At 52.7% G+C, this 12,846-nt stretch overlaps 1 protein-coding gene across 1 annotated transcript; it reads left to right on the top strand.

Annotated features, from left to right (window-relative positions):
• Window positions 1–2,242: 2,242 nt before the first annotated feature.
• Window positions 2,243–8,327, top strand: KIAA2013 (KIAA2013 ortholog). The gene is made up of 3 exons (XM_005889202.3): window positions 2,243–3,469; window positions 5,434–6,287; window positions 7,637–8,327. The coding sequence occupies exons 1-3, from the start codon at window positions 2,437–2,439 to the stop codon at window positions 7,652–7,654; spliced, it is 1,905 nt and encodes a 634-aa protein (XP_005889264.2). The 5' UTR covers window positions 2,243–2,436; the 3' UTR covers window positions 7,655–8,327.
• Window positions 8,328–12,846: the final 4,519 nt, after the last annotated feature.

The raw sequence follows: 12,846 nt of genomic DNA, 5'->3' as shown, positions 1-12,846 counted from the left end.
TTGTTGTGGTCCATGGGCTTCTCATTGCAGTGACTTCTTTTGTTGTGGAGCATGGGCTCCAGAGCCTCAGGCTTCAGTAGTTGTGACTCACTGGCTTCATTGCCCCAAAGTATGTAGGATCTTCTGGACCAGGGATAAAACCCATGTTTCCTACACTGGCCAGCAGATTCTTTACCGCTGGACCATCAGGGAAATCCAAGGTCCTTTCTCCTGACCTTCTGACTTTGTTATGGCTATATTGCTGACCCTGTGATTCCTTCCCCTGGGGTGTTTGAGAGTGATAAGAAGTTAAGAGAGAGGGGGGGCTTCCCTGGTGGCTCAGTGGTAAAGAATTCACCTGCCAATGTAGGAGATGGGGATTCCATCCCTGAGTGGGGAAGATTCCCTGGAGGAAATGGCAACCCACTCCAGTATTCTTGCCTGGGAAACCACATGGATAGAGGAGCCTGGTGGGCTAAGAGTTGAGTTGGATACGACTTAGCGACTAAACGACAATAATGACAAGGGAGTTAAGAGCACCAACAATGACCCTTCTCTTTGACGTAGAAATCTACTTCCAGAAATTGCTCCCCTAGAAACAATCTCAAAAGTAGACCAAGCTATATGTCTATCACACAGATGTTTGTGATAGCAAAAACAATTACATGGGTTTACATGTACTGTGGACTTGCACCTTGCTTGCTTTGCTTGTATTAACTTATTTATTCCTCACAAATCTGAGAGGCAGGTTCCCTGGTCATTCCCATTTTACAGGTGGGATCAAGCCTGGTTTAGTCCTTTGCTCTCATTTCACTGTTCCTCCCAAGTACTTCTGCCTTGCTGAGTTGGTTGGATGGATTCTATCTCTCTAACTTTAGGTTACGGATTCCTGCACATTCTTGAAGCTGTCCTGTGGGGCTTGTGAAATCCTTGTGGGAGTTAAGAATTCTGTGTGTATGTTTTGATAATGATCTTAAAAAAAAAAAAAAAAGGTGAGCATACTGAAGGATCACCTGGAGAGTCGCCTTCTCTTAGGGTGCTGGCCCTAGAACTCAGCAAACACATCTGCATCTGCACACAGCTCACAAGAAGCCACCTCAAATGACCATATAATTTTCAACAACTGGGAAGCACACTGTCTGACTTTGGAATGTCCTGAAAGTAAAACAGAAACAATCGTCCCCTTGTCTGCTCCTGTGCTCAGATTGAATTTTTTTCCCCCAGAAACAAAATTTCTCTTCTGCATTGATAATTCACAATTGAAAAGCATTTTCAAAGCATGCAGCTTTAGTGTTGTATGTTATTTAATAAGTGAAAACTCACAGCTGACATCAAGAAGATGACTCAGGGGCCTTCTCTGGTGATCCAGTGGTTAAGAATTCCCTGGTGGCTCAGACAGTAATGCAGAGCAGGAGACCAGGGTTCCATCCTTGGATCAGGAAGATCCCCTGGAGAAGAGAATGGCAACCCACTCCAGTATTCTTGCCTGAAGAATTCCACGGACAGAGGGGCCTGGTGGGCTACAGTTCATGGACTGGCAAAGAATCATACAGGACTGAGCCACTATCATTTTCTTTTCCAATGCAGGGAACGTGGTTTCGATCCCTGGTCTGGGAAAATTCCACATGCCTTGGGCAGTTAAGCCCTCTAGAGAGGCCGCATGCTGACACATGCCAAATAAATAAATAATTAAAAGTTACTTATCTAAAAGAAAAAGAAGATGACTTGGTATGATAGAGAAATGGAGTGTCCTGGAACTGGTTTGTGTTCCATATACTGTACATGCAGCCAGACTGGTCTGGAAAAGTGTCAACAAAATATATCCTAGGAAATCTGATTGACAATGGTTACTTTCTTTTCTTTTTCTTTCTTTTTTTTTGGGACGGGGTACTATTCTGCACTGTTGTTAAGTATTTTTGCAGTGAGGATCACTTTTACAGAAAAAAGTTTTAAAATTATTAAAAAAAAAAATCTTAGGGCTGTTGAATCCATCAGTAGCAGATGGGGCCCAACACGTGTTAGGTTTGGCTAGCGCGGTGGGTTTTTTTCTTTTTTTTTTCCATGAGCTGGAAGCTTCCAGTCTTCAACAGGCCCCTATCAGACTCTTTCTCGGACTTGGCAGAGCTGAAGAACCCGTGGCCCATCCCCCGGCGGCGCCCGCCCCCTCCTCGCTGTGGCCCCGCCTCCTGTAGGGCTCGCTCTCTCCCCTTCCTCCACCCGCCTCTTTTCCATCTGTCGCAAAAGATTCGGCGGCGCTTGACGGCCGGTGTTGTTTGACGGCCGGAGGGAGCCGAGAAGGAGGAGGAAGCCGCTGTGGTGGCTGCCGCGGCGCCTGCGACTGGAGCCGGGGTGGGCGCTGCGGTCCGGGCCCGGGAGTGAGGCGCGGGCGGCCGGGCCGGTGGGCTGGGCGGCGGGCCCGGCGGCCGCCCCCGCGCCGCGCCCGCGCCTGGCGGCCCGATGTGGCTGCAGCAGCGGCTTAAGGGGCTGCCGGGACTGCTGTCGAGCAGCTGGGCCCGCCGCCTACTCTGCCTGCTCGGCCTCCTGGTGCTGCTTCTCTGGTTCGCGGGCTCTGGGGCGCGGCGGGCGGCGGGCGGCCTGCAGCTGCTGCCGTGGCCCCACGGCGAGCCGGGCGCTGCCGAGCCCTCTGCCTGTCTGGAGGCGGCCACCCACGCCTGGCGCAGCCTGCGGGAGCGGGGCGAGGCTGTGCTCCTGGGCCCTGGAGTGCCATCTCTGGTGGCCAACGGCTTCCTGGCCCTGGACGTGGTCGCCAACCGGCTGTGGGTGACCCCTGGGGAGCGGGAGCCCGCCGTGGCTCCGGACTTCGTGCCCTTCGTGCAGCTGCGCCCGCTGAGCGCGCTCCCTGAAGCTGGGGAGTCAGTGTTGCTTCTGCGGGAAGGGCTGCTGCGGCGAGTACGTTGCTTGCAGCTGGGGACCTCGGGTCCCGGCCCTGCGGCCGCCGGCCCGGGCCCCGCCTCGGCCTCCGGCCTGCTCACGGGATCCGGCCGAGACTGCGTGCTGCTGCAGGAGGACTTTCTCGCTCACCGTGGCCGACCCCACGTCTATCTGCAGCGCATCCAGCTCAACAACCCCACGGAACGCGTGGCCGCGCTGCAGACTGTGGGGCCCACTGCCGGCCCGGCCCCCAGGGCCTTCACCAGCACCCTGGAGAAGGTCGGAGACCACCAGTTCCTCCTCTACTCTGGCCGGTCCCCGCCTGTTCCCACGGGGCTGGTGCACCTGGTGGTGGTGGCCGCCAAGAAGTTAGTGGACCGTCTCCAGGTGGCTCCCAGGACGCAGCTGGACGAGACTGTGCTGTGGGTGGTGCACGTTTCTGGCCCTCTTAACCCCCAGGTGCTCAAAAGCAAAGCAGCCAAGGAGCTCAAGGTGCTCCAGGACTTGGCCCGGAAGGAAATGCTGGAGCTCTTGGAGATGCCAGCAGCTGAGCTGCTCCAGGATCACCAGCGCCTCTGGGCTCAGCTCTTCAGTCCAGGTGAGGTCCAGCTTTGTCTGCCGTCCACACCTTGCAGCAGGGTGAGCACAGCCCACCCTGGGGATGCCCCTGCAAAGTCAGCAGAGCTGACATTGAAGGAGGGTCCTGGGGTGGTTCATACTTGGGCTTGGCATTGGGTCTGGGGCTGACTCTTTTGCTCCACCACTTAGTATCTGCGTGACCTTGAACCGGTCGCTGACTCTCTCTCTGCCTGTATTCAAAAATAATAGTAACGCCTACCTCCGAAGACATTTAGCAGAGTCTTAAGAGAGAAGTGCGTAAAGGGCAGGTGTTATTGTTATTTGTTCTTGTAGGTGAAGCCTGGTTTGAGCAGAGTGGTTTGGGGGGTGGGGGAGGATCAATTGATAAAGGATAAATGAAGGGCCTGGCCCGTCCCCGGATTCTTTCCTCAGTTCCCCACAGTTTCAGCTGGTGACAGGCTTGGGCTTCTTTTTTTAAAAAAAATTACTTATTTTTTGGCTGAGCTGGGTCCTTGTTGCAGCATGCAGTTTTCTCTAGTTGTGGCTTGTGGGCTCCAGAGCCCATGGGCTTAGTTGCTGCGTGGCATGTGGAATCTTAGTTCCCCAACCAGGGATCAGACTCTCGTACCCTGCATTGGAAGGTGGATTCTTAACTGCCGGGCCACCAGGGGAGTCCCCGGTGTACGTTTTTAAGGGTCCCCCTGGCTGCTGTCTCAGCGTACAGATAGTAAGTGGGAGTGGGGGGACAGTAGAGTGTGGAGACCAGACACGAGGTTTTGCAGGAGCCCAGGTGAGAGGAGGGTGGCTGGGACCAGAGCTTTGACTGTGGAGGCCTAGGTGGATGACGCTGATACTTTCGGAGCTGGAGCCACTGGGGCTTTCAGTGAACTGGCAGTGGAAAATGAGAACGTGAGGGTGACTCCTGAGTTTGTGGGGGAGGGTTCCAGCAGGTGTCTGGAGATGATTTAAGGAAGGATTAGTGGGGGACTGAATTCAAACCTTGTCAAGTTCAAAATGCCTGTCAGACATCCAGGTAGAGACACACATGTGCGGTTAGCTGTCTGAGGCTAGCATTCATACAAATCTGGGAGCTCTTCTGATAAGATGTAGTTTGAGGCTATGAGCCCAGGAGAGAGAAGCAGCCCACAACTGGCCAGGGCATAGGTGACCATTCTGGAGACAGGGGACTGGCCTTTTGACTTGACGTCATAGGCTTGGCTAAGTCGGTGTTCTTCTGGACTCTGGCAGGAGCCCCACTGGCAGGTTTCAGGCCCTCAGGGCTCCACGTGGTCATGTGAGGAAGCCAGGCAGGATATATTCTCCCGAGCTCTAGGGAGACTGGAACTGCTGTTTTTATCCTTAAGGACAAAAACTTCGTGTCCCTGCTGCTCTTTTTGTTGTTGTTGCTGTTAATATTCGGAGAAGGCAATGGCACCCCACTCCAGTACTCTTGCCTGGAAAATCCCATGGACGGAGGAGCCTGGTGGGCTGCAGTCCATGGGGTCGCTAGGAGTCGGACATGACTGAGCGACTTCACTTTCACTTTTCACTTTCATGCATTGGAGAAGGAAATGGCAACCCACTCCAGTGTTCTTGTCTTGAGAATCCCAGGGACAGGGGAGCCTGGGGGGCTGCCATCTATGGGGTCGCACAGAGTTGGACACGACTGAAGCAACTTAGCGGCAGCAGCAGCTGTTAATATTTATTTGGCTACACCAGGTCTTAGTTGCGGTACTCAGAATCTTTGATCTTTGTTGTAGCATGTGGGTTCTTTATTTGCAGCACACACTCTGAGTTGCAGCATGTGGGAACTAGTTCCCCAACCAGGGATCAAACCCTTGTTCCCTGCATTGGGAGCATGGAGTCTTAGCCACTGGACCACCAGGGAAGTCCCTGACTCCGCTGCTCTTGATCTTTGTTCCATAACCTCAGCCTGCCAGCTGTGTTGGTCCTCCTTAACGTACAACCTCTGTGGCATGACAGGTGTGGAAATGAAGAAGATCACTGATGCCCACACTCCGTCTGGCCTGACCGTGAACCTGACGCTGTACTACATGCTGTCCTGCTCCCCAGCCCCGCTGCTCAGCCCCGACCTGAGCCATAGGGAACGGGACCAGATGGAGTCGACGCTCAACTATGAAGATCACTGCTTCAGCGGCCACGCCACCATGCACGCTGAGAACCTCTGGCCAGGCCGCCTGTCCTCCGTCCAGCAGATCCTGCAGCTCTGGGACCTGTGGAGGCTGACCCTGCAGAAGCGCGGCTGCAAGGGGCTGGTGCGGGCGGGCGCCCCCGGCATCCTTCAGGGCATGGTGCTCAGCTTCGGCGGCCTGCAGTTCACCGAGAACCACCTCCAGTTCCAAGCTGACCCTGATGTGCTGCACAACAGCTACGCCCTGCACGGCATCCGCTACAAGAACGACCACATCAACCTGGCCGTGCTCGCGGACGCTGAGGGCAAGCCGTACCTGCATGTGTCTGTAGAGTCCCGAGGCCAGCTCGTCAAGATCTACGCCTGCGAAGCAGGCTGCCTGGATGAGCCTGTGGAGCTGACCTCGGCGCCCCAGGGCCACACCTTCTCGGTCATGGTGACGCAGCCCATCACGCCGCTGCTCTACATCTCCACCGACCTCACGCACCTGCAAGACCTGCGGCACACGCTGCACCTCAAGGCCATCCTGGCCCACGACGAGCACATGGCCCAGCAGGACCCGGGGCTGCCCTTCCTCTTCTGGTTCAGCGTGGCCTCCCTCATCACCCTCTTCCACCTCTTCCTCTTCAAGCTCATCTACAATGAGTACTGTGGGCCTGGCGCCAAGCCCTTCTTCAGGAATAAGGTAGAAAGCCCCTGTGTCTGCAGCACCCAGGGCCCCAGCCTTGATTTCTGCCCCAAGTCTAGGACAGGGTGAGGCTGGGGGAGTGGTGGGGTATCCTTTTTTTTTTTAAATTTATTTTTAATTGGAGGGTTATTGCTTTACAACGTTGGGTTGGTTTCTGCCATACATCAGCATAAATCAGCCATAGGTATACGTGTGTCCCCTCCCTCTTGAACCTCCCTCCCGTGAAGTGTCCTTTTAAGCTAGTGTCCTCTGTCCTCATCACAGAGGGGAGCAGGTATGCTTTGAGAGGACATTTAAAAGTACCTTCTTAGAGGAGCCCATTGGAAGGGCACCTGTGGAATCCAGGCATGCATAGATATGTCTGCTGTGCTGGCCTCCCAGGGATGTGGGCAGTCCTGTCACCACATCCTAAATCTCAACAGTTAAAAATACCTGCCAAAACCCCTAGATGGACTTGAAGCCTCTACCTAAACCGCTGATGAGACCCACACCCCCGCCCCTGAGAGCCTGTTTACCGAGTTCAGAAGTCAGTCCCTTGCGGTGAGCCAGCCTCAGGCAGTCGTCTCGTCAGCCAGGACAAGATCATTTCCCTCCTGTTTCCTGAAACATCTTTGCTCCCAGGAAGCCATGGTTTGGGCCATGGTGGCTGTGGGACTCTCATCGAAACATATCTTGGAGTTCAGGATGGGTGTCCCGGGGGGAGGCCGCCTGCCATTCCTCTCATTAGATTGTAGTCGGGTGGAGGGTACATTTAACTCCAGGTCTGTGCTCCCAGTGGCTTCTGGTTCAGAGAAGGAAGTAGCACTTGATCTAAAGGGGTGGGAGAAGGGTCAGCTGCAGGTCTGAACTTGTCAAGCGTGAGGAACATAGAAGTCAGATCAAAGACAAATGTGCATATGGCCTTCCTGGGTGTCTGTCACGGGCTGCATTGCATTGCATGGGTCTGGCAGCCTCAGTGAAGCAGGTGGGCAGGCTGCTTCTCCCTGCTGGGTGGTGGACTTCTCTGCTGTTAATCTGGCCTAGCCCCATCCACCCATGGTTCCCACCTGATCAGGGGGACAGGCCAGGCAGTCTTCTCAGATCTTGCCCAGTGACTTCCCACCCCTGAAGCCAGGCCTGGCCAGAGCAGAGCCTGTGAACTTGCTGCACCCGCCTAAGGAGACACCCAGGCCCCGAGTCCAGGATGGCTGAGGCCTGTCTCTGGGCTGGGCGCTGTCATCCCAGCCGGCTGCGAGCCAGGGTGGGATGCCAGCAGGGTGTTCCTATCACCTGCTTCCCTCGAGATTGCTGTAGCTGTCCCCTGGGGTTGGCATGCGCAGTAACGTCCTGTCTTGTTGGTTGAACAGGAAGATCCCAGTGTCTGAATGACGTCAGTCCTGCTTTCAGTGGCGACTTGCACAAGATGCCCAGCACTGAAAGTCCTGCTGCTGCGAACAAGGGATCCTGTGAAAGCACCCAGCCTTTTGTGCCTTGTTGGGGGACACCAGTGACTCAGAAGTGCGTGTAGATGTTCAGGAGTTTGCATCGGGGAGGGGAGGGGAGGGGCCGATGGACTTTTTGTAAGCTTTTGATTCAATAAAATGAACCTGTACGGAAAATACTTGAAATTGAACTCACTCCTTCCACTTTCCCCCTTTCTTCTATCCCAGGAAATAGACTCTCTTTTGAAAAGACTTGTCTAGGAAAAAATGTGTTCTTTTCCTAATTTAATGTGTTCTTTTCTTGAATGAATTTTTATTAATAATTTATTGTTGAGATTTGCCGGATGGCTTTTGTGTCCACTCTTCGGTAGTGAATCTTGGCGGTGATTTCCAGGAGGTCTGGAGCCCCGTAGGCTGCCTGCGTGGAGGGGGCGGGTCTCCGTCACCCTCGGGTTTGCACATCGTGTCCTTACCATGAGCCTGTGGAGACACCGTTTTGTACTTCTGGGCCTTAGGGGAGGTGTTTAACTTTCCAGTGACTGTTGATTGTTGGGTTTTGGAATACCAAAGCTTTTTTTTTGTCGTTCTGTTTTTAAATAAATCTCTTTCAAACTTCCATGAGCGGTTTGTGTGTGGTTAAAACCTCTGGAGACGTCAGACCTTCCTCAGTCACCAGACGTGGGGAGAATCTGAAGCACAAGGCCCTGCCGTGGTGACAGTGTTCTTTCCCCACGTCCTCTCCCCTTCAGAAGAGCCCCTCAGAGCATGTGGATGTGGCCTCTGCCCCCACCTCAGGGTTTGCTGTGTGTCCTGGCAGAGGGGGCTGCTCCAGGAGTGTCACCGAGGTCTCCTCCTGCTGTGGTGCCTCACCCCCAGCCTGCTGCCCATAGGACTGCTGCTGCTATTTACTCAGTCGTGTCTGACTCTGCAGCTCCATGGACTGTAGCCTACTAGGCTCCTCTGTGGGGTTTCCCAGGTAAGAATACTGGAGCAGGTTTTCATTTTCTACTCCAGGGGATCTTTCCAACCCAGGGATCAAACCCAAGTCTCCTGCATTGGCAGGTGGGTTCTTTACCGCTGAGCCACCTGGGAAGCAGGCCTCCTGCCAGTTCTGGAAGCTAAGGTCTGAATCCTTCGTGGGGAGAATGGAGCAAAGGGGCTGTGCTGAGCATGGCAGTCCACCTTGGGGACCATCACCCTGTTTCCTAGGTGTGTGTTTTGAGCAGCTTGATTCAGCTGGTTGGTTTCGGTGCCAAGGTCCCAAGGGTCTGGCCCCCAGCAGGCAGCTGGGAGAGAAAAAACAAGTGCCTCAGGGTCTTCTACGAGCAGCCCTGGTTTACCGGGTGCTTCAGTCCTGAGTACCGTCCTCTCCTGCTCTCAAGGTGCAGAGCATTGAATGCCTCCTGATTCCAGCTAGGGGACCCTTGGCTGGCAGGGGGCGAGGTAGACTGCAGTTCACAGTGTGATGTGGCCTCTAGTCACTGCATTCAACTGGAAGCTTCTTGGCCACAGAAGCAGTGCTTCATGGCTCCCATTCCTCCTGTTTAACTTGCAGCAAGGCATGGTGTGGGCTCCTGTACATGTAAAAATGAGCCTATGTACCTGTGCCTGGAAAACACTGACCTAGCAAGTTTAATTTCAGTAGATGAGTATCTGATTTATAGATCTCATTGAAGTCAGCATGTGTATTAGGTATTTTACAGCAACACAGCCTCATGTGGGGAGGAGGTTGCTGAGGGTTAAGGTGCCAGTTTAAGAGATAAGGAAATGACCTCTGAATAGTTTGCTCAGGACTTCCCTGATGGTCCAGTGGTTAAGAATCCACCTGCCAGGGCTTTTCTGGTGGCTCAGTGGTAAAGAATGTGCTGGCCAATGCAGGAGCCAGGGGTTTGATTCCTGGTCCAGGAAGATCTCACACGCTGGGGAGCAGCTAAGCCTGTGGCCACAACTACTGAAGCCTGTGTGCCCTAGAGCCCGTGTTCTGCAACAAGAGAAGCCACCGTGATGAGACGCCCCCACTCGCTGCAACTAGAGAAAAGCCCAAGCAGCATCAAAGACCCAGAGCAGCCAAAACAATAAAATTTTAAAAGAATCTACCTGCCAACGTAGGGGACATGGGTTCGATCCCCGGTCTGGGAAGTTTCCACATGCCACAGGGCAACTAAGCCCCTGTGCCACAACTACTGAGTCTGCGCTCTACAGCCCAAGCTCCACATCAGAAGACCGCAATGAGAAGTCCGAACACCACAACTAGACAGTAGGCCCTATCACCGCAACTAGGGACAGACCCAGTAGAGCAATGAAGACCCAGCCCAGCGCAACCAAAAATAAATAAAAAAAATACTTTGCTCAAGGCCGTGCAGCTCAAGCAGGGATGTAAGCTGGGGCTTGCTGTTGGCCCAGCCTCTCTCAGCCCCTACACTCCATCTCTTCCTTTGAATTCCTCTGATGGCTCCTGTGGGATGGGAGGGGGGTGGGTAATGCATTTTTGCCATGAGCCTCTGCAGTACCTCCAGTTTGGCCTCGGTTGGAGCAGGCCATCTATAATCCTAGTGGATCTGTCTCCCACAGTCCAGTAATGCACCAGAGCTTTCTTCTTGGGCTGGACACACAAAGTTCAGTTCAGTTGCTCAATGTCCGACTCTTTGTGATTCCATGGACTGCAGCATGCCAGGCTTCCCTGTCCATCACCAACTCTGGAGCTTGCTCAAACTCATGTCCATCGAATCGGTGATGCCATCCAAAGAGGCCAGGTCAAGTTGCTTTTCCGGGGCAAACACTTGGTATGGAAAATGTAATCGCATACTATCCGGCACTTCTCAGCAGCTAAAACTTTGGCTTGGAAATGTATTAACTCCCTGAAGACCGACAGGCTCCTCAGCATCTCATGCCCCAGCTCACATCCTCGTAGGCTACTTTTCACTCCTGCCATGGCTGCAGCCACCAGCTCTTTCCCGGGGTGGGTTCCTGGCAGCAGCCGGCCTCAGCTTCTCTCTGACCTCAGGAAGCTGTTCTGCACTCAGCATGTGTGTAGCCTTGAAGCAGGTCAAGGATAACACTGCTCAGGGCAGCCCTTCTCCCATGGGAGTTGGAGCCAGTGCTCCCTCCACCATCCCCTGGGTGGACAATTCTGAAAGACTTCTTAAACCACTTCTCAGATGGGATAAGGCCCCTGCTGCCCACAGTGGAGAAGAATTCAGGAAGACACCCTTGATTTGCTTTTGCTCCCTCCATTTTACCCTCTCCCAGTCTCCCTCTGCTATCCCCTGGGAACTCTTACTAAATAAGCTGCCTTCACACAAGCTTTTGCTTCAGTAAGACACTAACCATGAGGTCCATGATTAGCGTCCATGATTCAGTCAGTTCAGTTCAGTTCAGTCGCTCAGTTGTGTCCGACTCTTTGCGACCCCATGAATCGCAGCACGCCAGGCCTCCCTGTCCATCACCAACTCCCGGAGTTCACTCAAACTTACATCCATCGAGTCAGTGATGCCATCCAGCCATCTCATCCTCTGTCGTCCTTTTTTCCTCCTCCCCCCAATCCCTCCCAGCATCAGAGTCTTTTCCAATGAGTCAACTCTTCGCATGAGGTGGCCAAAGTACTGGAGTTTCAGCTTTAGCATCATTCTTTCCAAAGAACACCATCCATGATTAGCTCTGGACAATTTTTCCAAGAGGAAGTTGAATTCTCCTGTGAGTGTATGGGCAGAGTGTTAGGGATCCCCAAAGTCATATGTTGAAACCTAGCCCCCCACGTGATGAAGTTTGTAGGAGGGGCCTCTGGGAGGTGAGTAGGTCATGAGGGTGGAGCCCTCAAGAACAGGATTAATGCCCTTATAACAGAGACCCAGAGAGCTCTCCAGTCCTCCTCCTGCTGAGTGAGAGCACAGAGAGAAGACAACTGTCTCCAGCCCAGAAGAGGGCTCTCATCAGATCCTGATCACGCCGGCACCCTGATCTCAGACGTTCAGCCCCCAGAACTGTGAGAAACAGGTTTCTGTTGTTTGTGAGCCACCCAGTCTATGGTATTCTGCCATAGGAGCCCAGATGGACTAAGACAGGCATATTCTTCCAGTGGGGGAATGCAACTTTTCAAGGTGATAATAAGCCAAGAATACAAATATTCATAGGATCTTAGATTAAAAAAATCTTTAGAGTTATTTTTGCTTAAGAGTCTGTAACCTGGCTTCAAGGGACCTGTGAATCCCTGGAATTGCAAAATGTATGTATATATATATGTGTGTGTGTGTGTATATATATACACATATATATGTATATATTTTCCTTTTTTTCATGAGGAGAGTTCCTGTAGCTTTCCTCAGATTCTTAAAGGATTCCTGACCTTAAAAAAAAAAAAAAAACCCTTAAGAACAAGTACTCTGCACTTTGGGGTCTTGTTTTTAGCTCCCCACCAACCCCAAGAAGCAGCAGTGGTCTGACCTGCCATCTGCTTAGGGGTCTGGTGACTGGGCTGATCACCCCACTTACTGAGGGCACTGACCACCTTGCAGAAGGGAGACTTATCTCAGCAGGCAGGTGGTGGTTGAACAAACAGCCTGACCATGAACAAGCTACCAAGTCTCACAATCCTGCTTCCTGGAGCCTCTCCTCTGGACTTTGACCAATGGAAGCTTCAAATAAATCATTCAACTCAGTAAACGTTCATGGTGATTCTTTTAGCAGGCCATGCATATATCTGGCCCTTGGGTGTAAAAGGGGGAATGGTTACCTTTGACAAACATCTGCATGCTGGGCACTTCCCCACTAGTTCAAGGTCCACGAAGGCAGTGGCTATACCTGTCTTTCACTCTGGATGGACCGGAGACTAGCACAATGCCTGGCACAGGGTGGGTGTTTAAAGAATACTTGTTGACTTACATTTGTATGCCTTATGTCATTCAATCCTGGTGTTTCAATTAAGACTTTGGGGTTGCAAGTGATAGAAAATTTAATTCTAACTGGCTTAAACCAAAAGACAAATACTGGTTCCTTAACGGTATAGTCCAGGAGGACTTCAGGAATGGCTTGATGCAGGAATCAAATAATTTCAGTTATTCAGATCTATCTCTTAGCTCTACTTCCTGTAGATTGGCTTCCATCCTCAGATGGGCTACCCTTGTGGAAATAAAATGGCC

Source organism: Bos mutus, chromosome 16 (assembly GCF_027580195.1).
Source record: "Bos mutus isolate GX-2022 chromosome 16, NWIPB_WYAK_1.1, whole genome shotgun sequence".
In the NCBI taxonomy this organism is placed as follows: domain Eukaryota; kingdom Metazoa; phylum Chordata; class Mammalia; order Artiodactyla; family Bovidae; genus Bos; species Bos mutus.
This window is presented reverse-complemented; position numbering and strand designations above follow the sequence as displayed.

Bases quoted from the DNA above. Each gene is read 5' to 3' on its own strand.
- KIAA2013 (XM_005889202.3), top strand. From the start codon at position 2,437: ATGTGGCTGCAGCAGCGGCTTAAGGGGCTGCCGGGACTGCTGTCGAGC. The intron at 3,470-5,433 runs GTGAGGTCCAGC...GTGGCATGACAG, and splicing joins GGCTCAGCTCTTCAGTCCAG to GTGTGGAAATGAAGAAGATC.